Raw genomic sequence first — 27,472 nt, 5'->3', positions numbered from 1 at the left:
TATGATATGGCTTTTACTATTGCAGTGTGTATTAATGCTTCACTTTCACATGACTATTAACCTGCTGGGTGCTTCAGTGACACTTGCCTTTAGAAAAGTATGGATAATTTATACATTTCAGTCTCAATATGTCACATGTTGTAACTTGTTTAGGAGGTACTTGAGCTGATTCCTCTGCAGCTCCTTCTCAACAGAACTTGTCTTGCATGCTGTGTCCTTGTGGAGCAGAATAACTTTTGTTTTCCTCTCTGCATTTGCAGGTTTGTATAACAGGACCTGTATCAGCCCCGCTGCAAATAAGCCTCCTTATTTCTGCCTTTGCTCTTAGCCAAGCTGTAATCTGATACAGTGGAGGCTGTTGCCAGTTATTCCTCTATGCTGTAAGGCGGTCACATGATGCATGGACACTGAGCAGTGTTGCAGACTAAGCGAGTGTATGTTCCACAACATAATCTCATGCGTCGCTGTTTGAATATTGACCAACTGTTTCGACTACGTCTGCTTTATTAAATCCTCTTGTACAGCATCTCCAAATCCTGTGGACAACATTTAGCTTCGTAACTAGATCAGGAGTGGTGTGCATACAAGCCGTTTTTATTCAGACACTGTTGACGGTTGGGGCTTATGTGCCACCTGATTCATTGATAGGATGAAGCCATTGATTTTTATATGACTCACCTCCTGAAAGCTGCCTTTTATTCTGAGATGGGAGGAATGTCCAAGGTGTGTACAGCTTTAATCAAATCGTGTTTGGACCTGTGAGAATGCTGAACGGCTGAATGTTATATGGCCTTCTATTAGCTATGTGTATAAGGAACTCGTAAATGTATGGAAGCCTCTTACTGCCAATATGATAGGGCAAAAAAAAAAAACAAAACAGAAAAATAAATATAATGACATTAATGGGCTTCCATATTTGCTGCATTTAAGGCTCCAAAGGTCTGATGAATAAAAGTTTGTTTTCTTGAGGTTAAGAGTAATGTTTACTTGATGCTGAAACCACCTCTGCAACACTAGTTTTCTCTGACAGCCTTTGTGGTGACAAGATAAAAGTTTAATAATTGCTTTAATGTTGGTAAATAATACAAATGCTTGATGCCTCCGGTCCTCGTGAGCTACTGTCCTGCAGGTTTTGGGTTCTACCCTAATGCAGCACACCTGACTCAAATCACTGGGTCATTAACTGGCTTGTGCAGAGGTGTGTTGTAGTAGGAGACATCTAAAACCTGTAGGACAGTAGCACACGAGGATTGGAGTTGGAGACCCCTGCTCTAAAGGTACGTTGGGTATCTGAGGGGAAAAAGACTGAGTTAGAGCACAAAACAATGGATATAAGAATTCATGCAGAGTGATATTAGGTTTGCCAATCTGACGTCAGTATTTGTAAAACACATCATGTTGCAACTAATACTGATGGACAGTTCTTGTATAGAATGCAATGAAAAGCCTTAATGAACCATGCAGTGTAAAACATGGCAACTCCATATTATCAAATACAGCAACTGGTAAGAAACACCTCATAAAGCATATACTTTAGTAGCGAAATTGTAAAATAATTACAAAGAAAGTATACAATAAACACTGAGGGAAGTTCTTACTTGTAAGACTGGAGATATATACATTCTCTAAATCTTTTCATGTATTTTTTCCATTCGATTGTGTGTATTTTTACCTTCAGCATCTGGCTTTTGCTTTGACTCTCCATGAGCCTACCATCTATTCCTTCTAAACCAGCTAAATAACACTAACTCATCACTTCAGCTGTAGATGTAACCCTACACCCTACCACCCACCCCTTCAGGAGCACAGAGAATGTTTGTTTCTTCCTCACGCTGCTCATTTCCTTCTCTGATTGGCTGAGGTGGGAACTCCTGAGAACATATGGTGATGGAGTCAGTTTGTCTTCATGGTTATAGTTTGTGTTTGTTGTCCAATAGGACAAGCTGGGATGTGTTACAGAGAGCACAAAAGCTCCTCTTGGCTGAGCCTCTATCAGTTCTGGTAAAAATAAAGCCAAGATGGAGTCTGTGTCATCAAAAAGGTATTGAGGTTTGGGGTCAGCTGGTTGTTCTGTCCAGGTTTTTTTAAGAAGCTCTGCAGATCACCGTGATGTATGGCTTGTTAAATTATGATAGGGCTTTAAGTTTAAATAAAATTTGAACACTATGGGGGGGGGGGGGGGGGGGATTGAAGGGAATCTTGTGTGTGTGTGTGTGTGTGTATATATATATATATATATATATATATATATTTATTTATTTATTTTTAAATAAAACCAATGTCTCGTGTGGTTGATGGCAGATGATTGGTCATCACTGACTGAATGATTCACTTAGTCTTGTTCAGCTGTCTTTCTCTGTGCACTTATAAAAGGTGCAATAGAAGAAACTTGACCCATGACTGGTGATTTTACCCTTTCATTGTCCCAGCTTGCTCCTTCATTGCCATGGCTACAGTTATTTGGTATCAGATGATTAAATAATAGTGTTTTGCCAACTTTTTCTGCTGATTTAGGGGCATATATAATAAACTGCCTTTCTAGTGAAGATTATACCGTAGCTGTAAAGCTTTAAATATTAGAATTTGCTAAACCAAACATATCATTCTTTAACAGGATTCGACCATCTTAAATTTCACCTAGTTGAATCCATCCAAGACCAGTTATTCTTGACATGTGGATTAGGATCAGCCAGTATGGATGTATTATGCCATGGTAGTTTTTAGATAGATTTTCATTACTATGTTTTAAAGAACTTAATGATCCGCTGTGACATAAAATGTCCAAAAATGCTGTGAAAATGTCACCTTTACGTAATGTTTTTCTCAACTATGTGGATAAATGAAGTCAATTTTGATGATTACGAAAAATATTAGCAGTCTTCTCAGTGATCAGATGATGATGTAGTAATTGTAACAACCTCAAACCTGAAAACCTCCAAACCAGCTGTGGAAAATATTTCTGAGGTGTCCTAGAAATCTCTAGATGTGTTTCTTTGTTTTCACATAGAGAGCAAATGTAGTAAGAAAGTTGTTAAATTGATAGCAATGAGAAGACTGAAGACTGTAAGCAGAGATCCACAAACTGGATAATCTCTCAACCTTGTTTTTAAATCTACTCCTACTTTAAAAATGAAACCTAATGTATGATGCAGTCCTAGTAGAGGTGAATCACTATTAAGCATTTAACACTTTCTTTTTTAAAGATTTAAACCAGGTTAGTGTTTAGCCTTCTAAAATGAGCATTTCCTTTTTTAATATTTTGCAATAGATTAAAATTTTTTTGGGCTTTGGAATTGATGCTTTGATACCTGATAAGATCAGCTTATGTTAGTGTATCCGGATTTACTTTTAAGAAAAAAACTGACAAGAGGCTCGTTAAAGCTATCATAAATAGATGGAGGTTTGTACAAGCATGTGTTGTTGGAAGTGTATTGGATCATTTTGGTTGGTTTTAATAATAAAACTTTAAATACCAAACCTCTGTGTAAAAACAGGACATCAGAAGGAAGTGTCCCTGGCTGAACCTGTTCTGAAAGTAGCTGTAAGTTATGTCTGTCAGACTTCCATCTCTTACAGGATGTCCCCCTGTCACATTCTCACAGAAACCAGACAAGTTTAACCACAAGATTGTCTCCTGATAGCGTCAATCAGCATGTCATGAACACAGCCTTTGGTGAGGGTTTCTTGTAATATGACACAGTTCTGGCCACTGTCGACTCTGCGGATCCTGGAGCGTGTTGCTTTGAAACAGCTCAGGAGAAAGTATCAAAACAAAGAATCAGCGAGTTGATCTTTTACTGAAGGATCACAATTTACTGTGCTTTATTTAGCATGGTAGCATTTAATGGATTACCTAACCGAACTTTAATGTTTTGCAAACACAATCAGAAAAAGGTTTGAGGCTTTTGGTTTGCAGATGGACTAGAAACAAGCATGTGGAGTATTCAACAGATTTCTCCTGTGAGATCAGTTACGGCCTCTCAGCTGTGATTGCTTTGATCCTGATGGCTTGTCTTTGTTCTGGCTCAATAGATTGTGTGTATATATGATCTTAGTCAGCTGTCCGCAGTGTCCTGCACCTGTCTGCTGCATTCATTTCTGCTTTACCAAACCCCCAGCATTAAGGCAAGAAAGCATGTGAACAGGGGATGCTTTTTTTTACCGGTTTACTGTGACGAAACCCCGAACAGCCTGGATTTGTGTGATCGGCTGGGCAAAATTGGCCTCTGTTTGTATGTGTGATGTCACTAAAGACGGTGAGTCAAGAGAAAATGTCCCGAATAGGCATGAGTCCATCATTGTCAAGTCAGCACTGCATAACTGGTTCCTTGACATCTTTGTCCAGCCGACCGCACGAATCTATGCTGTTCGCTGGGGCGTGCCTTTTCGCCTTAATGATTTGAACAGTAAAATTCTCAATAACTGTCTTGAATTGCTCTAATTTCCTTGCTAAAGACACACCCACTGTATGTTTCAATTCAGTTCTTAGCTTTCTGACCAATAGAAGCAGTAACGTGCATGCACGAGTGACGTATGCATAAATAATAATAAATTAAAGTCTCTTGGCTGATATTAATCAATATTCACTTTAAAAGTGGGTTTTCCTTAAAAAAATAAAGCGCAAAAAAAAAAAAGCAAAACAAAAAAGAAAAGCAAAAAAACAATCTGTCACAGTTAAGTGAGTATTTTGCTTTGTGGTTATGATTAAATATTTACACGTAAGTGTTAACTATGTGTCCAGCTAAAGCCAGATTAAAAAGAGTGCATGGGGAAGACAAATTTATATATATATCTGACTGAATTTGTAGTAAATCGAAGCTCCTGAAATTCAAGCTGTCATTCTGTGACCGATAAAACTGTCAAAACAAGTCATATGAATATAAATGCAGTCCTGCAACTTGGAGCTAAAGTATCAATGTGGTTTCTCACAGTTCAGTGTGTTTGGTTTCTTGTTGCCCTCTGAAAGTATCAATAACCAGAGACATTGCTTGCAATCGGATACATACTGCCTCTGAAGTTAGAAAACAGGTTATTGTGTTGCAGCGTGTGTCCCCTTTCAGGTTTCTCTCGAGAGCCAAACTGCAGGTACACACATGCCACCTCTCTGTTTGCAAAAGAACGTGCTCGCAAAATGTGCACATGCACAGTTGTTCATACTTTTTAGACAAGGCTAAAGCTGCTTGTCAGATGTTGGGAAAGCTGAGCTACTGAAGAGGAGGATCAGCAGAGTGTACGTAGCTGAAGGTGCAAGCGACATGTGGAAACATCACTATGGTCTCAAAAAGAGACTAAAAGCAGAATCGTGTCAAATCAGTCGAGTTCAGGTATGTTTTGGAGGCTCTGCAAAGACATTCTGAATTCTGTTTTTTCTTTTTTTTTTTCCATTGCTTGTTTTGTTTTTGTTGTGGTGCCACAAAAAATAATAATCCTCCGTTTCATATCATCAGTTGTCTCCAGTGAGCACTGCTTTCATGTTTCTGTGTGGGCACAGTTCTGCGCTTTAGGAATTACCCTATTTTTGATTGTTTGCTATCTCCGGAGATGCCACTTGTCAAAAGCGCTCTGTGCTGAAAACACCACTGCATCCGTGTTTAGAATGAGTGTGTGACTTGTGAATGAACTTCACAAAATAAACATCTGTCAGGAGAAGCCTCATCTTTAAAGAAGAACTCAAATAGGCTCGCACAGTCTGATCATACGCCAAGCTTTCTGTCTCTTTGTAAAAACAATATAGGTGCATGTTAAAACAGCTGAATTCCCAATGAAGCTGCTCTCATTCACAATATGGTATTGTGTAAGTCAGGTTTCTAAAACATATTCGATATTTTGACTGAAAAACAGCCCATTAGTTACTGCATGAAAGCAAATGGACCATCCAGTGAACCAATGACAGGAAGTGACACAGAGCAACATGCTGCTCATACCTGGTAACTTCCTATGAAAACTGCAGTAGGTTTGAACATCAAAGTAAAAAGACAAACCCAAAGAGTGCATAAGCTTGGTGTTGTTCCTTTTGTTTACTTGATGAGCTGACTAAAAGGAAGGATTTCCGTTTCCTGGCCAGTGTCCAGGTGGTTTGATACGTTTGGATAAAGTGCAGTGTTAAAACAAACCAAATAAAGTTGGTTGGACTCGGGCAGGAAATGCCAAAACGATGTCCCAAGGCTATCTGAGTGTAAATGCACCCTAATTTTCCCTTTATCAATTTTGGGGTTTTGTGGAATATTTCCAGGCTTGGCGATTTTGCTCCAATAAAATCCAAATTATTTATTTGTTTATTTCTTACAACCACAATCAGAAAAGGGGAAAAAAACACGTTCAAGCAGCTTAAAAACATCACCTGTGCAGAGAATTAGATTTTTCTTACATGTATGATGATCTCCAACAGAATATTAGAAGCTGTAAAATATCTTTTTCAAACAGTCAACAACTCTAATTCTACTACCGTGAATGTATCCTGGGAGAACTTCAAATTTAAGGGTCTGGTTGAATGGAAACCATAGCTCGACTTGACTGTGTACCTTTTCTGCCTGACAGCAGATATCTGCCATTGAAGTTTGTGAAACTGAAACTTTTCCAGCTCCAGGGGAAATTTTTATCTGTTCCTGCCTCAGTTTGACTTTGCTTTGTATTTAAACAATGAAGTCATCTTGTTCCGGCTTCAGGTAAGCGATAGAGACAACCTGCCCAATTATTTCCATTGAATTCCCGTCACTAAGGCCAGCTTTTAGTCCAACTTGCAAGACTGGACTTAACAGGTGTCGATGACAGCATTCAGCGGCATCAGTGTCTCGGCTGAACTTCAGACGACTGCTTTCCGATACACCTGAGTTGGTTTCCTCTGACTCACCTTCTGATTGTATATCTGCATTCCAGTCTATCTTGTTGCTGCTCATGCAGTTTATCAGTTTTTCTTTGGACTGCACACTTTCTGTGGTTTTCTTATTCACTGGTGAGGAAAACAAGCGAGCAGGGATACTTTTATCTTCCCCTCATCCTGCATCTCTTGCTATGCCACAGCATGTTTTGCTTCTGGTATCTGGAAAGAATCAAAATCCAAATGAGCATGTCTGACAGCAGTGCTGATGTCTGAAAATAGACTAAAATGATGGATCAGAGAGCCATGGTTCCAGAGTTCTTCTGTTTCCAGCGTGTTGTGTTAAATCATGTGTTAAAGCACCAAATCTACCATTCAGTCAGTATATTTTGTGGCCTCCTTGTGGTATTTAACAACTCAGGCCTACATGGGCAGCTGCCAGGTTCAGTTCAGCTTTGCTTGCTGAAAACTGCTCCTAAGAGTCTGGATATTTTTTTTTCTCCCCACTTGAGTCCCGTGCATGATTTTCATCCTCCTCGTTGTTTGAGGATTAAGTCAAGTTGGGGGATCGAGGCCAAATGCTGGCTGGCTGACATCTGGTGAAACCTTAGACGCTACTTTGACGTGTGTCTTTAATTTGCTTCCCTATTTTCCCTGAGCCTGACCCTTGAAAAGAAAGCAATGTTGAACATAAAACATTTTAAAGGGGGTACAAATTTTATTTATACAAAATACTGACTGTCAAGATTGCATGTTTTCCTGTTGTTTTCAAGGAGAAGCTTTAGTAGTTAGAGCTATTGCAGTGATTTCCTGATCTGATAATGTAACAGGGATATATTTATGCACAAAATTGACCTCTGTGATTGATTCAGCTTAGGTTTCTCAAAGGTCTAACACGGTCTCTTTGTGCTAAGCTTTTCCTCTTACTTTCCACAGCCGACAGTCTGCTGTTTCAGGAAATTATGTGCCAAATCTGGCAGGATTTCTTCACATAAGTTCACAGTTTGTGTTTATTGTACAAACAGGAGTCCTTGTGTAAGACTGTATAATGGCCACAACATGTAGACTGTTGGTTGGTACACCTTGTTAACATGGCTGGTTACAGCTGTGATATCAACACAGATCAGGTTTCAGCTGCGAACAACAATCTGGAAACCAGTTGGAAACGTCACAAGTGTAGTTTGTTTTGAGGTATTTAAAGCTCTTTTTTTTTTTTTTTTTTTTTTTTTTTTTTTTTTAGCCTAAACCTGTTTGAATGAAACTTAATAATCACAAATTAGGATGTGTTTTATTATATTAAGTATTTTTCTAACATGGCTTCATCTTGCACCATGAATGCTAACTAATGACATGTTTTTGGGGGCAAAGAAATTCCTTGAATGAATTCTACTTCCTCACTAATGCTGATGGGAAAAGACTTGCAGGAATCTCATGGTAATGATGCAAATTTCAAGAAAAATGTGAAGCTGCACACTAAGTCAAAAAGTTTCTCAAAAATATATTTGCAGCAAGAAGTTGTAAGTTTCACAATATTTCTGCCTGCAAATATTTATGTGCACAGGTTGGGTGTGAGTGAGGAAACAAAGGAACTGTAATGTGAGATAGGAAGGTTCTCTTATTTTTTTTTCTCTCATCTGTTTGATGAGAAAACATTTGCTTCATTGATTTTTAAACATGAGTTAAAAAAACAACCTGTGTGAAGGTCACTGTGGTGATGTGTGCTGGAAGATGGTGTGTTCAACTGTAACTGTTGAGCCTCTTCTGTTTTTGCTACTAAGCTGCTTATAGCTGAAAGCAAATTAATTGATGAAGAAGTGTGTGATTGGTACCGGATGTAGAAGTTAGGTTAGGTCAGGTCAGTGGCAGCATTATCTATCAACTGACATCCGATTCATTAAAGAACATACAATATATGTGACCTAAAATGTAGAGAGAAACCCATGTTCTGTGTAATATTTTTTGCTTGTTAAAATTTAGTTTGAAATAGAAAGCAGGGTGGGATTCATTTGGATTATACGATGATGTAGCATGATTAGCTTGACCGAAAAAAGTGGTCTAGGTTGGATTTGAAGAAATTGGATCTGTGTCGTTCAGTCTGCCATAAAAAGTGGGTCACGTGGGAGGAAAAAAAGCCGGATTTGCCTGCAGTGTGGATGTAGCCTTGGACTGATGCCTGTAGTCCAGTCAAAAATACTAAGCTAGGATAATTATCTTGGAAAGTCATCATTACCAAATACTGTGGTCCAACATAACCAGCAGGATAAAGTGTAAGATTTTCCTTTCAAATTGCCTTAGCTTAAAGACTTTTTCCATGGCAGGAAGTGACAATTAAGAGCGCTGGTGTGACCTTCTGCACATTAAGAGTAAATAAGCTTGGAACGGCAATGACAATGAATTTGATTGCATTGCATTAGTAGATATACCCACTTATAAATACAAATAAGTGCTGCTTTAGATGTAAGAAGGGTATTTCACTGGTGCAAACAATGAAAAAAAAAAAAGTCCGGAGGCACTGATGCACTTAGGAAGACTAGAAAAAAAGATGATTTTATCTCAAGTATTAGATCGAGGTTTATTTACTTGTTTGACTGATCAGTAATTGTGGTCATTGTGTGTCAGCTGTCATAGACCTTGACAACATGTCTACGGTGTGGAAATATATTGGCTCCATGCATAACCGGCAGCAGAGGACATTTCAGAAAGAAGAGAAAGTGTAGCAGGGAGCAATAAAACAAAAAGGATTACACAGAGTGACTACATATGCATTGGTAGTACGAGATTGAGACTCTAAAAAAGATTCAGTCAACATTGGGGGCAAAAGTCTAGATCAGATCTAGTGCACCTGGATGTTTTAAGACATGTTATAAAGAGGACGAATGTTAATGATCTGATGCAGAAACTGTATACCATACTTTATTTTCATTTGAATTTTTATAAGTAACTCTTTCACTGGAACTCTATAATGAAGTCCTGGAGGCTCTCTGTAAGAGGAGGGTCTGTAACTTGCTGCAATTTAGGACAAAATGTAGAAGTCATTAGTTCATGTTTTGAGATTGGACAGAGTTAAAAATTTAATCTATACTAAAATAAGAAACAGTGAAATTAAGTTTTGTAGACGGTTGTCCAGAACTGGAACTGGGAAAATAACCAAAACAAATAATGATAAAACATTTAACAAGAAATTGCAATCACTAAATCTGTTATTCAGGGCCCTAAATTACTGTTTCAATTACTTTCTGGAGAATTAAGTATTCACCATGATGACTCAGATTTTTTGTTTCTGTGGAGACAAAATACTGCAGCCTCAGGAATATTTTACTTTCTCCTGTAAACTTCAGTTTTCCCTTATTTTTTTGCAGCCCTGCAGACCACCTCATCCATCCTTTCTATCTCTCCATCTACTCCTCCTTCCTCTCGATCTGCTCTGGGTTTCACTGCACAGGAAGGAAGTTAAAAACATGAGCTGCTGTGTGACTCTTCATTATTCATCACCTTAATCAGGCTGCAGGCTGAAATTCCCGGCCTTGCTCCCTCTGCGCCATGCGTGAGATGCACAGGTTTTTGTTTTGTTCCATTCTGTTTGTGAATTAAATTAAATTAATTATTAAATGAGATGACCCACTACCACTCCCACCACTGAATCTATTATGTCAAGCTGGAATAAATAAAGCTCTTTTTTTTGTTTTACTTTTGTTATTTTTTTTAATGTGCAGAAAAATCCCCCTCGATTAATCCTACCTACCTGGTTTTAACGTCCAGTCCTAAATGCTGTAATTTTGACTATTTTTAGAGTGTAATATGTTAAACTGTCGAGCGGTCGGCTGTTCAGATCAGATAAGTGTTTCTTTTGAATGGAGACATTGTTCCTCTGTTACCGTGCTGCCATTGGGGTGTTTGCTTTTACTGCTGTTTCTCTCTGGTTTCTGTCTCGGTCTTCTGTTCTCCTTTAGTCTCTGTTTCTCTGAACGATGGCCTGCGACATTAACGTGGAGCTGAATAGTTGAAAGAGGCACACAAAACTGATTGGTAGTGCTGAAGCTTGAGGGCACAGACCTTTGTGAAAACGCAGTATGAAGGGATTGATTCAGCTTGACCTGATGGTTTTATACTTGCTTTATTCCACTGAATTTTATTTGAGGAATTCTTTCAGATTATGAATAAATGAGTTCAAGTTCAAGTTCAGATTTATTCATAGAGCACATTTAAGAACAAAGCGCTCTACAGCAATAGTAGCCACATAAGAATTAAAATAACATTAGTAAAAGCAATAAAAACAAAGACAATTTTAATAAGTAAGATTTTAATAAAAGAGGAAACTTGGGAGTGGGACAGCTCGTGTATTTTAACACCTCTCTTCTCTGGCCATGTTTTAGTGGCTTGTCACCTTGATTGAAGGCTCATCACTCCTTCTTTCCATCTAGGCTGGATGTTTATAAGGGATACCACAGCAGGATTGTTAATTATGTTGAAGGGTACATGGCAAGCAGCGAGCCTGGCGGTTCTACAGGCCCTTGAATTCCTCTTGGCACCTACAGGGGGAGGGATGTTTGGAGCTTGAAGTGAACAGGATTGTTTGCATGTTTCACAATCTCAACCTTTTATCAGAGTCAAAACCCTGTACTGATATTCTTCTGAAGGGACGGCAGTGGCTCAGTTGCCAGAGCGGGTCGTCCAATAATTGGAAGGCTGGCAGTTTGATTCCCACCCCCCAGTCATCTGTCGCCGTGCCCCTGGGAAAGACACTTCACCCTCCTTGCCTCCAGTGTTGGCATTGCTGGTGTATGAATGTGGATAAATGTTCGGTGGTGGTTGTAGAGGCTGTAGGCGCGGGTTGGCTGCCTTGTTTCCATCAGTCTGCCCCGGAGCAGACTGGCAGAGGTTGTACTAGACCTCCATTTTTGTTGATTTTCATGAAAGAATTCCATACAGGATTGTTTCTTAGTTGTTGTCGTTTATACTTTTCTTGTGTGTTTCTTATATTTATAGCCCATTAGAACTTACAGTTTAAGATTTCTTTCAATTAAACGACTGTTCAACAATTCAGAAGCATTACCTATATGATAATAGCTGATATGAAAGCGTATTGTTGGTTGGCTAGAGATCCCAGAAGCAAAACATACTTAAAACCTGTGTACAGCTCTGCTCTCCTAGATCTAAATAATCCTTATTTGTATCTGGCTCCCTGTTAAATGTCTGATTAACTGAAACATGTGTCTGATTTGGATAAATGACTTCTTTATGTCTGCATTTTGACAATTCAAGTGTGCAGTTCCAGTTTTTGGTAAATGTCACTACTGCAGTACTTTTCCACTTTTCTCATTTTTTAATAAAGTCAGAAGTAAAAGAAGAAAAGGAAAAAGAAGGATTTTTATTAGCCTGTCATGCAGTGGGGGCATTTGTGGGACCTCCAAACAATCATGAAGATAAGCCAGTGTCAACATGTGCTCAAGGGTAATTTCAGTCGAGTTGTGAGTGAGGTCTTGAAATGAACAATGATCAGTGTGTTTCTAGGACATTTCTACATATTGTATCTGAAACGCAGCCTTTTAAATTCTAATTGTTTGTTCATTTGCATGTGGTTGAAACGGGAAGCTGATTGCTAATAAAACCACCCACTGCCTGTGCCAAATTTGTCTTTTAGCTCTACTTAACATACAGTCACCATAACAAGTCTGAAAGGATGCTTCTGCCTTTAGTTCAGATGTATGGCAGCCACGTTGGAGAGCAACAGTGTGTGAACAGATGGAAAAATGAATGGTCTGCTGGTTCTTTGCAGGCAGTCTTCTATGTACACAAAGCTGAAAGATGCCTAATGTAAAGCCACATGTTACTGAATCCTACTTCATCACTACAACATGATCTGGCCTTTTGCAAAAACAAGCTGCCAGCGTTCAGATCAGATCATACCGACAGTCTTACGGCAGTCATGGACTGACACACTTTCATAAACACACTTGCAGAGCGGTTGGGCGTTTGTCTTCTGTTACAGATGTCTGTCAGCGGTTTAACACACATCACACACAGTTTAAATGCTTTTTTTTCAATTTCTGTCATCTCTTCTCAGCGCTGTCATTATACCTCAATGAAGGGGTCTTTTGTTTCTTCCCTCTGACTTGCTGTGACCCTGCAGTGCAAGTCAGGTGTAAGATTCGGCCCTGCCATGTGTGCACATCTAAACATTGAAGATTTATCAGTTTTAATGAATACAACACAGAGATACTTGTCTGCTAGATGAAGATTGGTGGTAAAAATGTAGCATTTTCCAAGAAAAAGAGCTTTTTTTTATTTCATTGTGTCTTTTCTGACATCTTGTTGATATTTGCAGTAAGGAAAGGGGTAAACACAACCTGGGACTTGACTCATTGACGTGTTTATCAGCTGAAATATGAGTGGCTCAGACAAGGTGTCATGTCTTCGACAGGCTTAGTGTGACACACCTTTCATGCAGGGATATGCTCCCTGTTGCTTTTATAGGTGTTTATTTACAGAAACATCAACATTTTAAAAGGAATCCTACCAGAAAAAAAACTGCTGCATTATTTTTTATATCTAATTATACCTAATGACATGAGCTCACATACAGATGCTACAGCTCCTTGAGCAGCCGGCCCAGGTGTGAGTCCCTCGGGCCTGTTGCTGCATGTTTGTTCGTAATTTGTCTTTCCTAGTTAAATAAATGTGGTTAAATCTCTCTCTCTCTCTGGCTTACTTTCCTCTAAATAAACAGTCTAATAAAGGCCCTAGAGATGATTAAGATGATTACACAGACATGATCACATTTATCTCAAATAACATTTAGAGAAATGCCTAATTGCTCGAGGTCTAACTGAGACACCAGTCTCGTTGGCTGTAAATAATTGAAGTTGACAAGTTTAATCAACTTTGGATGATCAGAACTGGAGCGCAGTCATTCATGGTTCAGTAAGTTGAAACTCAAACCATGAATTTTGTTTGTATTTGTACTCGAGTTTGAGTTTTTAGCAAATTATGGTAACATTTATGTTAATTTTAGTTTATTCTTTGACAGCAACGATATTTGAAGATTAGCAAACTGCCTGCAATGTTACAGGAAAAACACTCATGAGGTATCAGTAACAGTTTCTGGCAGTTGCAGATTGCCCTGCATATCTGAGTTCTGCACGCATGTGCACGGCTGGACACACACACACAGTATCACACACTTGGGTGCCATTAAGCCTACTGTGTGTTCTTAATCCATAGCTCATTAGTGTTGCCTGCTGTGAGGATAAAGCATGCCTTGACACAGGTTGTATTGAGTTTTTCAACTCGCCACTAGATCAGTGTCACGTTGTTTAGATTTTAAGAACTTCCACAATCTCATTGCCTTTAAGTGACTTCATCCTTGTTTCCATCTGCTTCCCTCTAAATCCTAAATCTACACCCACTTAATTATTCCCTCTCATCTACTGTGACGCATTAGTCTCTCCTCTTCCTAAATTGAGAGGGAGGAGGAGAAGAGTCTGCAGCAAAATGCATTTTTTAGCAATGGAAGTCGCTTGGGAGGATGCAAAACTGTGTAACGTTCAACTTGCAAATTAGAATGAGTGCAAGAAATGAGCTGTTTGAAACCTGCATTGATGCTGCATCACAGGGTAGTTGTGGATATACAAAGATTTGCCAGCAAGGGCGTGCCACTGTGCTATTTCTTTTTAAGCACATTCTGTTAAAGTTTAATAAGTACAAAGAGGGAAACACACTGGGTCAGTCAGAAATGACATAGCCTGAGAGTGAGAAGTGAGGATAAGCATAGACTTGATGGAAGATGAAGAGCAGAATGAGATGGAATAAAGCCAAGTTGACAGATTCATGAGCACCAATCTTTTTAGATATCACCTGTGGCATTTTAACTGCAGTACATCACATTCGAGCTGATGCTAGCAGATGACAAAAACAAAAACAAAACCTCTGCCAAGAACGGTAGACAAATACAAGTTTCAACTCAACACATTGTTTGCATTGCACATCACAAAGTGAGAGAACATCGCTGCACTGTGAAAAGATGGAGGAACCAGGAACAGGTGACCTTTTTTGTGCAGTTGGAGCAAAAAGTTATAACTACAAGCTTGACCATTTGAGAACAGTCAGTTTCAGCCCCATTAAGTAATATGTAGGTGTACACAATCTGGGCTTTCTCAGAAATCTGTGCACACATCATTGTATTTACTTAAGATGTACGTTAAAAATGTCCCAACATCAGAAAAGAGTTCATTTCTCTTCTGACAGCAATGAAATAAGTAAATATTCTGACCATTTGCTGAACAGCAGCAGTTGGGTAGTGAGGTGGTGGTAAGATTAAATGAAGTTTTAAGTAACTCTCTGCAGCTGCTGCCTTGAACAGTCCCGTTATGTTCTCTGGCTTCCCTGCACATCATACCAAGGTGTCCCTGGTAAAACACTGACACATACTTTGCCTCCAGTGCATCCGTTCATGTGTGAATGTATGTGTGTTAGGAAAACAAGGCACTGTGCAGTTATTTAAAAAGAAAAAAAAGTGCAGAATGAGTGTGTTGGTAAATGTGGCTGGTTGTATTTGTTCTAACAACCAAAATTTTTGCTTTTAATTTTGATGAGGAAAATATTGATCTCCAAAGGTGTGTGTGTGTGTGTGTAACTTTGGTAAAGTCCGTCTGTACTACCTTGGTTATTCCAATTTCCTTCTGGGATTATTAATTTATTTTTAATTTAATTTTAATTTAATTAAATTATAATTTAGTTCTATAAAATATCTTAAGACTGTTCAGCTTTATTTTTGTAGCTCCAGTTAATCTCAAGGTATTTTTAACAGATGCCGTACAATTCAGTCCTGTTTCTAATGCAGATGGTTGTTCTGATCGGTGTGTATTAAACATTATGAAATTTGTGTAGAAATGATTGTTACTAAGCATGCCGGTTACACCCGCCATACGGCAAGAAAATGTAAGCCCACATTTGACGTTAGGGCTAGTGGAAGACACAACGGGACCAAAACAGAACCAATTACAATGTGACACAAACACTAAAGTTTTAGAATAGCTTAAAATTATAAAGGAGAAAATAAAATGAGTAAAATGGCAATAAATGTGTACACACAGTATTAATGTTGTTTTTTGATATGTGTATGTTGTATAAAACTGGACAACTGCTAGAATTAGCAGCACTGCTTCAATCAGGATTTTTAGGGCTAATTACAGACTGAATGAAGCCATTCTACAATATATTAAATTCTGAGAACGTAATTTAATAATTAGAATCATGTTAATCTAATTTTCTGATTAACCACAGCAGCCTGTTTGTAGTAGCAAATTATAAAGGACAAAAGATCCTAATGATCAAATACAGCATGTTTATTTTTACCCCTTCTTATAAAGATAAACATGCAGATGACAGTGCACTTGTTTATTGAACAGGTCCTCACAGCATTACTGCCAAATCCACTGAACTGCACGCCATAAGTTGTCCCTTCTGCCCACATTGTCCACCTCATCATCGGCAGAATCTGCACCATCTGAATCATCACATGAACTAGAGGAAGATGTGGAGAACACCTCTTCAAGCAGATCCATAAGACTCCCAACATAAACTGGAGTAGAGTTGGTGGAGCTGGAGGAGCTCAACACATTTTCCTGCGACGTTGCAGAAGGCGGCATTAAAGTTGTGTCTTCAAAAACACCTTGCATACAGTCCTGGGTGAGAGCCAGCTCTGATATACCGCTATCAGTGTCAGAATTGGCCCCCAGTTCACTGTCCTCTGTTTGCTGCTGTTGGGAAATAAAGAGAACATTTTTCCTTCTGGTAAAATTAAACAGTGTAATTGATTGTGGCATATGCTCTAATTTCTAATTAATTTACTGAAAAAGTACTTAATAGACAGTCAAATAGAATAATAATTAGCTGTCTTACCTCCTCATCTATAATTATGTTGTTCTCGTAGATGCTATCAAACATCTTTAGATTGTTAAACAGGAAGATAAGATCGCTTAAAGTCACCTTTTCCTCATCTTCACTTAAGTCCGTTTCAGCTTCATCGTCACTCTCATACTGGAACTCTAAGATCAGATCCTCCAGCGACATTGTTGTGTTTGGATTTTGTGCACTACCCTGGTTGTAATGTGCACAAATGTATCAAAGGATGTGAAAGTTGTCAGAAAGGATGAGAACTGGTGTTGCCACAACACATTTAGCTTGTTTTTGTTGTGCAGGACAACTATGTAGTGCTTTGATTTAAAATAGTTCTGGAATTCAGGACTATTTTGTGTGTGTTTGTGTGTGAGTATATATATATATATATATAGCTTCTGTTGAGTTCTGTGGTTTAGTTGTAGCTTTTTGTCTGTGAAAACAAAAATTAAATGAAAGATATATTTATCTAAAAAATATAAATTTTTCTTGCTTATTATTTTTAGAATTTGTATTTCAATGCAGGGAGTATTTTGATGGCACATACTAGAGATGGGTATTTTAAGTAAAACTGCGATTAGAAATGCGGAGAATGAAGCTAAACAAAAATCTAGCGTTAGCTAAAATGCTACTAACGTTATTATAGCATATGCTATTAAACTCAACTAATGTCTGTCCATGAGAGTTTTGCAAGTGAAGCTCCGTATGAGAAAACATGAAAGCAGCCTCGAATCTTATTTTTTGCAGATCATATCATGGCAACTTTAAAAGGTGTTTTCACATATACATGTTTTCCTGACATCGTGCAGCCCTACTGTCTGTGATGAGAAAAAGGACAAGCAGTGGATCGAGATGACCAATTCTCTCTCAATCCATATGACCGTAGACATGGTTCTTCTAAGCACTGTGAAAAAAGATGAGTTCAGGGTATGAAAATGTTTTAATTTTTGTGCCTGCTGGTGATGTATTTGGCTGTTCTTGGACAATCTGCTGCAGCAATTTCTCTCTCAATCTGTAGTAAATGTTGTTAATATCATGAAATACCCTGAAACCTGCATAGTTTTAGAAAATACAGCAATATATTTAATTTAGTCTCTTCCTCTGCCCCTTTATGGTCTTTTTTATGGCAAACTCGTAAAACCCTCATTCTTCTCTTTTTCTGGCCCTTTTTTTTCTCCCTAGTGTCATAGTCTGATAAATGATGGATTTTTATAACCCCATACTAGTTGTCATATTAAGTCTTAGTAGTACACTTTGACTTTAAAACACCTCACTTAATTCATGTACTTCTAATAACCCAATCCATTATTGTATAATAACACGTGGCATGTGATTAAATGGGGCCTCTGGCCTCTGGCTTGCGTTTCCTTTTTATGGCCCTGTTGCCGAGCAGCGCGCACCCCAGGCCTGCTTGTCTGTGGAAATGGTAGTGCCGGGTTTGCCCCACAGGCATTGTGGCCTTGGCCTCCTTCCAGGTCTGCTGTTGGGCTGCAGAGGGCTACAGCAGGCGATGGCTTCTCTGATCCAGCTCCAGATCTGTCCTTCATTGTTATGGAATTGGCGACTGGATGTGGAATTAAGACCCTTTTTTATTGTTGACATGAGAGAATAATTTTACGTGGATACCTTCATTAGAAAACTGTGTGTTATGATTTATGTTTCATCCAGACTCTTGAGCTTGTTTACTATGTGACTTGTTGCCCTGTTTTCACTTTGTCATGGGGTAATTGCTGCAAGCTATTTTTACCAGACGAACTTGGCGCTAACACACAAGCACACACCCATTTACACACTCTTTGATGTGGTGTGTGTCCTTACAAACTGCAGGGACTTCATATAGCACACATAAGTTCACACAGATGTATATCAGCCCAATCGTCTTCAAATCTAAACTTACGAAGACTTTAAATCTCAAACCTCAGGTCTCCTTTTTTGTATGTTCACGTTGTTTGTGTGCAGGATGTATAAATAAAGCTCTGCTCAGTGTACATGTGACATGTAGATCTGATATTAGAGTGAATGGAAGAAAGGTTTCGCCTGCTTTGTGCTTGGGAACTCCGCATTTTATTGCAATTTTTCATAAGCTGGTTGAAAACATGACATGATTTCTCATTCAAAGTTTGATCCCGAGGCATTAAAACATGTTAATGTTCAGCTTAGAATTAATCTTGAGCTACAAATCAGTTTGTTTTCTTTTTGTTTTGTTTTTTTTCTCAAAATGGGTTCAGGCTGAAGTGGATAGATTGTCATGATTTTCCTACCAAAAAACTTAAAATGTTTTTTTTTTTCTTTATTATTTGAGTCAATAATTACTTGCAAAATAATTAAACAACAAATGGAAACAGCTTCAGTCCAAACTCTAAAAAACTGTCAACTTTTCTGAGCTCCACTGCTTTATTTTACAGACAAGTTCAGCTAATAACCTACATTAATATAATGCACATTGTGTTTGTTTGTATGGTTGTTTGTTTATTTGTTTATTTTCTTTGAGCCCTTGTTGCTGGATACAGCTAAGGTAAAGGTATGTATTATTATTATTATTATTATTACTATTACTGTTATTATTATTCCCCTCCTTTAAGATACCTGGTGATGAGAGTTTAAATTCGGCTTTTAACTCTGAGGTCTGTCAGCAGAAATCCACAGTATCTGCGAGTCAGAGGACAAAAAATTATGCAGGCTGTCACAAAACACGACATCTGCCACAGCTGACAGGAAACAAGAAAGAGAGAGAACCAGTGGGACTTTCTTTACATCATTTTGCTCCTTACATAATTTAATTACACCACCTTTTGTAGGTCAGGTGAGCTGTTTGCAAACTTTAATGAACAAAGTTATGTGTTTCTGAGGCATATGCAAACATAAACATGTACATTTTGGTGTCATAACTTTGCACACTAACACTGTAGAGGCATAGTCTATTTATTTTTTGGTAATCCGAACATTTGAACATAAATGCTGATAACTAGCAGTAAAGGTTTGTGTAGGTTTACCAGAGTCATGGGTTCCCTGATATGTTGCAACAGTCTGGGTAGATTGATAGTAAAGATGCAGTCTTAATTACTTTTAAGTCTAAATTTTCAATTTACAGCGGAACTAGCAAGTGGTTGCAGATTGTTTTCCACATATTTCTCAGAGAAGCAAACCAGTAGACTGCAGGAATAGAAAGTATGATTTCTGATGATCATGACTTTGAGAAAAATGAAGTCAAGAAGACATTTAGCACCTCACTGGCTGAACTGCCAGTCAGCTTCCAGACTGTTTAAAAGGATCCATCATGCAGTCTGGTGATCTTCTCGGTTGCACAACCTCCATTTCGAGCCATTGTTAAATTTGTTCATAAAAAAAAGAAACGAGCTGTGAACACTCTTTCAGTCCTGAGAGAAACAAAAAAGAGGAAAATTCCTGTCGCATCCTCCTCAAACTCCAAAAAAAGATTAGAAATATAATTAGTCATACTGATGCTGTTTCCATGACTTCATTTTCTGCCTGTTTTCTGTTTTTTTTGCTGCATTTTTTTCTTTGCACATGCAATTCTCTGATTTTTTTTTCTAGGTTTAGTTTGCAGATTAAACACAAGTGTTATTGCCTCTGCATGATGTGTCTTTTGCAAGCAGGAGTGGATAATGACATGGAGCTGTCAGGGCTGTTGCTTGTAGCTTAGAGCCAAAGAGTCACATCATGACTCATAACTTTGTCAAATGATGCACATGCACTTGCAGCCAGTCTGTCTGCAGACCATCAGCTTGCAGGAAGGTCTCTAGTTGTTGCATGTCGTGAAATTTGAAGAATTTTTAAGGTTAGTTGTAATTCCTGTTGATATCTGAAGAAAATTACCCAAAAACTACTTTACCTGTCTCATTTAATCACATGTGTGTGTTTGTAAAGCTTTTTTTTTTTTTTTTGCATTTTTGTTGGTGTAAATTTTAATAATCTCACATTTATTTAGTTCCCATCTCAGCTTCTGCAAGTTTTTTGTGACCTTTGTTCGCTGCTTCGTGTCTAAACATCTGACAAGAAAATTGTGCTTGATTGAGCAGTAACTGTGGGTGGGATTCCCCTGAGGCCTTGATGACTACAAAGCTCGTCTTCAACATCTTAGAGATTGACAGCAAATCTCGTTCAACATTTTTAAACATGTGCATGTGTAGGATTTAACCTTTTGTCCTTTGATGTTATATGCATACGGCTGCGCGGTGGTAGGCCCCACAGCCACACAGCAAGAAGGTCGATAGCCTTGGGTGGGGAGGAGTTTGAGGAGCTGCCTTTTCGTGAGGAGTTTGCATGTTCTCCCGTGTATGCCTGGGTTCTCTCCGGGTACTCTGGCTTTCTCCCACCGTCCAAAGACATGCATGTTAGGTTAATTGGTCACTCTAAATTCTCCCAAGTGTGAGTGGGTGTTTGTTTCTCTGTGTTGGTCCTGTGATGGACTGGCAACCTGTCCATGGTGTACCTGCATCTCACCTGATAATTGCTGGAACCCTGAATTGGACTAAACAGTAAAGAGAATGAATGAATATTCTGCACAGCGGTTCTTTTTCTATCTTCGAGTAGGCCTTTCGCGATAAGCAATGAGTCAATTAATTGCACGGTTTATCACCCAGTAAAATTTGTTATCGTGACAGGCCTATCTTCGCGTTCTCATGCATATTTTTTTTTTATTTTTGAGAGGTTTTTCAAATAGTTTAATGCATGGTTTTCTAAAATGCCATGAGTTATATGTCTTTTTCTTTTCCAGGATGCAAGTTACTGGCTGCAAGTCCACCGATTGGAGCACGGTGATGGAGGAATCCTCGACTTGGATGACGTGCTTTGTGACGTTGCCGACGACAAAGACAGAGTGAGTGATGTTTCGAAAAAACGAGGCAGGATTTACTGAGCTTCTGTTTTCACAGGCACCGGAAACTGATCATACAGATAAAAGGATTCCTTGTGCATCAAAGCACCCCTTATCTCTTTTTGAGCTCACATTAATGGATTTGTTTACCATCTCCTTGATCAGCCAAAGACTTATTATTTGTTAATTTAATAAAAACAACGTGGCTATTTTTGAGAGATGCTTTGTTTTGTCCTGTGATGGCAGACTGGGTGTTTTGGAGCCACATGTACGGTCATTTACACTGGCTTTATTTCAGACCTTGACCTTTGTGAACTGTGAGTTCAAAAAGCCGGACAGCCTCACTTCCCTACCTTCTGCTTCATCTTGTTGCCCTTGGTGTGGTCTCAACTGCTTGGGTGTGAGGCTGACATGAGAGAAGCTCACTCTGACTGATGGTCTGGAGGTCACGGAGCCACATTCTGTTATCATGAGCAACAAAACAGGCAGTCGCTGAGATGACTTACTTTTTACAGGGTTAAGCCGCAGGTTAAATTAAAAGGAAATTTGTTTGGCTGTTTTACATCACAGCAGGACAAGGATGCTGATTTTTAAAGTGTGAATGAAACCTAAAATTCCGGAAAGTCATAATCTGAGATAAAATCAAAACAATCAGTCAGAATCCATCTGCAAAGGTATAGTAAATGTCTTTTAGCTTAACTGGTTCTTTTCCTTTTAGAAGGTACCCTCTTGGTATTGGCGGTATCAACTCTATGCAGATGGAAATGTACTCTGTGTTCCCAGACTGGATGTTGGTATCTTGTATATTTGTTAAATATCTTTTAAGAGGAAGAAGAAAGGAAAAAAGAAGAAGAAGGAAAAAAGCCTCTTTTAAAGTATTTTTCTGTATAGGTGAAGCAAATAGTTTGTCCCTCCAGAATTGTGGGCCATTTTGTTGTGATTTTTGCCACCTACAAGGCCTGGTTTTGTGGCATTTTTTGTGAAAATATGTGACAGAAATTATGGTGGTTGTGGAAAGTACCCTGAGTTTATTTATTATTTATTATAATATTAATTGAGTGGCATATTCTGATATAACATCATTCTTTAATAAAATCGGCACACCGACATTTCATCATTTGCTGTTGGCAGGCACAAAAAGAAAAAAAAAATCAGCAGATCTGGATGTTTCAGAGTCTGTTGTGGTGATATAACTCCTCTGTTGGCACATGCCAGACATCCTCTGTGTGTGTTTTGCGGCAGAAAAACCTTTTTCAGGTGACGACTTTCATTGTTGTTTCACCATCATGTTGCATGTGGTGCAGAATGGTTTACTTCTACTGCCCTGCAAAACACTTGGAAAGTCCTGCGTGGTCCTTAGTGGTGATTTTAGAAGACACATGCTTCACATTTCTTTTGCACATATCTCGTCAGAAACACAGAAATAAAGTCAAGTTACAGGGATTGGATACAATTGCATGGGTGTGCATAGTTGTGATTGCAGCATTGCAAATTCCAAAAGGGATTGAGTCAGTTAGTATAAACAAAAAATGGAATGCCCTTCAGCTGAATTACCAAAATCTGGCACTGTGGCACCTTCCTGCAGGCTACTTGAATTTAAATATGTATTTGTGCTGCTCTGAACATTTTGAATTTTTTTTATTGACTACTTTGTTTTCATGATCAAACTTGCTTGACCGTGGTATACGTTGTATTTACAAAAGCCTAACGACAAATCATCCACACACCCTAAAGGTAACAGACTGAAAAAGTTGTAAGTAATTCTGACCTTGATTCGTCTGAAACAGGAATGTGGAAATAAGATTATTGTAGTTCTTCATCAGTCAGACAATTCTTTTGTACTCTCAAACTACCTCCTGACCTAAGCTGGCTTCTGGGAGATAGATGTCTCCCTGGTTTTTGTTTAGCCACTGTTTGTGTACTTACAAAGGGAAAGAGGTGAGGTAAGGTCTGGAGACCCAGGGGAAAGCTCCTGCAGTCAAAATGCAGCTAATAAGAAAGGCGGTACTTTGCTGCACCCCTCATGTAAGCAGGAGATGCTTTGTGTTTTTATTATCTCAGCTCACTTGTTTACAGTAATTATACAAAACTATTTATATGCAATTTGTTTGTATTCCTGATGACACAAACACTAAATATCAGCCAAATGAAAGTTTATGTGTGTGTGTGTAGTTTTGCCTTCAGGTCTCAAGAAGACATTTAGCACCTCACTTTGAAATATAATGTAACTTAAACATCTCGTAAATTTAAGAATTTTTTTTAAGCATGTAAAAAATATGTGACCTTTTATCTTCTGTTACAGTTATGAGCTGAAAGGAATCTTTACTCTGTTGGTGGAGATTACTTTCTTATGCAACTCTCCGCTTTTCTTTAACCATCTCCTTATCTAAGTGGGTGTTTGCATGTGTGTCAGTGTGTATAGGTCTAGCAAGCTGTCATCATTATGTCCTTTCACATCCCTCTCTCTCTCTTTTCCTGGCCCATTCCCCTTCATTCCTGCAGGCCTTTTCCACAGCAGAGAATGTGCTCATTTCACACATGACAACCTGTCAGATTTGCTGACACAAATCTTCACCACTCTCTCTGTGCTGACACAAAACCCTGTCAGGGGGGTCAGCAAAGGTTTTGGTTCTCTGGAAGAATTTGTTCTGTACGTATTGTTTTTCATACTGTACAGGTGTTTTTATTAAAGCAGCTTTAACTCATCTCTGGACAGGACACCTCAGGGGGACGTCTGATGCTCTCTGAGGTGCTAGTGCCTTTGGGGGGGATTTATTTTTTTGTGTCCCATGAACTTTTGTTTGGATTTAGATCCTGACATTTTAGAGGACTGCTTGATTCCATAAACTTTAAAGGTCCCATATTATACACTTTATTCCCAATCTGAGACCATTCATTAATATCTAAATGAAATATTTCCGCCATGGTATGGACAAATCGACCCTCAGTTTGAGTGCAGCGGCTTCTCTTCACCTCCCTCTTTTTAGCAGCTTCAGAAATGTGCCGTTTATGGTGGGCGGAACCCTGGTGGAGCAGCTCAGCTGTTGGCTCCGCCCATCGCATCGCCCGTCATGAGGTGATTGACAGGTTAATATATTTTCAAGCTATCAGACTAATAAGGCCGAAACGATAAAATAACTGCCAGCTCTTACCTCTCCAGCTGTGTCACGGACAGTTGGTATTGAACCTGGCTTCAGCTTCAAACGGTTGGCGAAGCCTGCTTTCCATGCCCCCATGTTGTGGAAACAGTCCTCTTTGAAATGCTGGCCACAGACATGCAAAACCTTTGGAAGTTTTCCGGGTACATTTCCTCCAAAAATAAAATAAATCCACTCAGTCCTCGTGGGTTCAGTGGATGGAAGTAAAAAAACGTTTTCGTGTTCATTTATGCAGCCACAAACAGAACAGTGCTTCTGTCGCTTAGCCATGTCCGCTAACGAGGGTTGCCGAAGAGGGAAAAACACTGGGCGCTAGGTGATTTTTAGAGGGCGGGCTTTGAGAGCCGGTAGACGGGTCCATCGCTCTGTGGGGAGTGGTTATTGTCCCTTATGATGTCATAACGTACACGCTTTCAAACAAGCTCATTTCAGCGCTTACTTCCCTAGAGGTGGAGCAGGGGGGAGAGAGAGCGCCTGAAAGAGTTTCACACTTACGGGTCTCCTACACATGCGGGGGGACCAGTATGACTGTTCCAAAACCATTAAAAAGTGAATTTTGCATAATATGGGACCTTTAAGTTGGACATGTTAAGATTTTGTTGTGCAGAGGGAAGTTTGTCACCACTCCTTTAAGTGATTTAAAATCACACCTTCATCTGGTTATATTTGCACATAATTATTTAACTTAAGCTAATGTCCATCATTCTGCCAAAACACAGGTAAAAAGGTGTTTAACTTTATAACATAAAGGATACATCTTTCTTTGCCCTAAATATAAAGTATTTAAAAAAACAAAACAAAAACTACAGGTAGGGCTTCACATTTAATCACATTTTAACCTCTGTCACAATTTTTGCTTCCCACAATGAAATAAGCATCATCTGATGTTTAAAACGTTTGCTCCACAAACAGTAAGCAAATCCGAAGCAAAACAAGCTTCTTTACTTTACATTTTCTTCATATTTTAATGGGACATAGTTAGCTATTTAATGGCATTTAAGTTACAGAAACTGTTAAAGAAAATATAACAAGAGACAGACTGTGCTCTCTTTTATGCCAATATTACCATATTAATTTGTCCTGGAGTGACAGCAGAGAGCTCAGCAATGCTACAGCTGCTAAATACAAACACTGCTGTTGGAAACAACAGGGGGTCACATTAACTGAATATTTTCAGTGGTTGACCAGTTTTCGAAAACGGTGACGGAAAAATCTGACGGCCATCCGTCATTTTGACATATTGCAATTCACACCCCTGACCGGTTGGTAGCGTGAGCATATTAATTAGGTCTCATATCTTGATGCATGACCTCGCTGGCTGCTGTGCTTGCGGGATCAGGAAACCTGTCGTTCAGAGAGTCTTGCAGCATTCTCATCTCTTCACTTGAAAAAATGTTCCCTGATTTCAAAACTCTGGCTGAAGTGGTGCTTGTAATTCCAGTCTCCAGTGTGGCAACAAAGCGTGGATTCAATCTCCAGAACATCAAAACAGTCACAATAGCCTCTGCAGCAATCCCACTTGAGACATTTGATCACACACAAGTGGGTGCAATTCAAGTCCATGCAGACCAGGAGGAAGGTGCAAGACTGTGCATTCAGACCACAGCAGGTGAACTGTTCACATTTCAAGTGCAATCAGTTAATTCCATTGTTGTAGCTACTGGGGCCACAGTTGGGTTTTTGTCTCTGCAGAGAAAAAGTTACATGTATTCATCTGCTTGATGTGCGATGCACAGTGTGGATTTCTAATATTAATTAAAATGAATGAAAACCAAATGCTACTGAATATGAAATAATTATCATCTAAAAAATTTAAGTGACTGCTATAAATACATTATGATGGGATTTTTATGACCCTGTCAGCCAAAATGACAGACAACGAAAAAGCCTAGTGCAAACTCTGGTTACAACTAATAATGAACACATAATTTACAGGAAATAAACTAAAACTAACACAGCTGACCTGATGTTGTCTTAGCTGAGCTTAAATTTTCCTCCTGGCTGTGCAGACTAGGTGTAAAATGCATAAAAAGAAGACAGCCGTAGAGGTGCATTCTGTGATTTTTCTGACTGCAAGCACTTGTTTTATTGGGAGGAAAATGCCTTTTCTCTGCTCAGAGGGTGCAGTTGCATCCTCCTGGCTCCATAGTGGCTGGAAAATCCCTGTTTGTTGTCATTTACTGTATCATCAGCACCTAAATACGGAAATGCCTGAATTAGGGCTGCGACTATTAGTCGACGTTGACAATGAAAATAGTCTACAACAAATTTACACAACCATAGTCGGCAAAAAAACAACATGCAGCGTGAGACATCGTCTTCTTCGCTATCTCTGAGAGTTGCACATGTGCAAAGAAAAAAACTGCAGAGTAAGACATCCTCTTCTTTTCCTATCTCTGCTGAGAGTTGCACATACGCACTAAAGTCTGCCAAAGGAAAATCTGCAATGCTTGATTATTTAAAGACGAGGCATGTCGGACTTGCATAACAACCACATGCAAGATTTCAAAGCCGAAAGTGAAATAAGATCCATTCAATATTTATAAGATACATAATCCGATTGTTGACTAGTCGCTTTAATAGTGGATGACTAATCGACTATCAGAAGAGTCATTAGTTGCAGAACTAGCATGAAGAAAGCTGTGTGGAGGTTCTACGAAGATGTCTACATGAGCCTGACCATAGCTAATTAATGCCGCACAGTCACCCCACACTGTACTATGGAACGATAGGAGTGCCTCGGAAAAGAATCAGTCTTTTATG

At 38.9% G+C, this 27,472-nt stretch overlaps 1 protein-coding gene across 7 annotated transcripts in view; it reads left to right on the top strand.

Annotated features, from left to right (window-relative positions):
* Positions 1–27,472, top strand: part of pard3ab (par-3 family cell polarity regulator alpha, b) — a 274,947-nt gene that overhangs the window by 21,579 nt on the left and 225,896 nt on the right. For all 7 annotated transcript variants that reach the window (XM_041991993.1, XM_041991992.1, XM_041991995.1 and 4 more), the window contains exon 2: positions 21,453–21,554. In XM_041991993.1, the coding sequence (XP_041847927.1) occupies positions 21,453–21,554 (102 nt within the window). The remainder of the gene's footprint in view (positions 1–21,452; positions 21,555–27,472) is intronic.

Source organism: Melanotaenia boesemani, chromosome 8 (assembly GCF_017639745.1).
Source record: "Melanotaenia boesemani isolate fMelBoe1 chromosome 8, fMelBoe1.pri, whole genome shotgun sequence".
Lineage (NCBI taxonomy): Eukaryota > Metazoa > Chordata > Actinopteri > Atheriniformes > Melanotaeniidae > Melanotaenia > Melanotaenia boesemani.
This window is presented reverse-complemented; position numbering and strand designations above follow the sequence as displayed.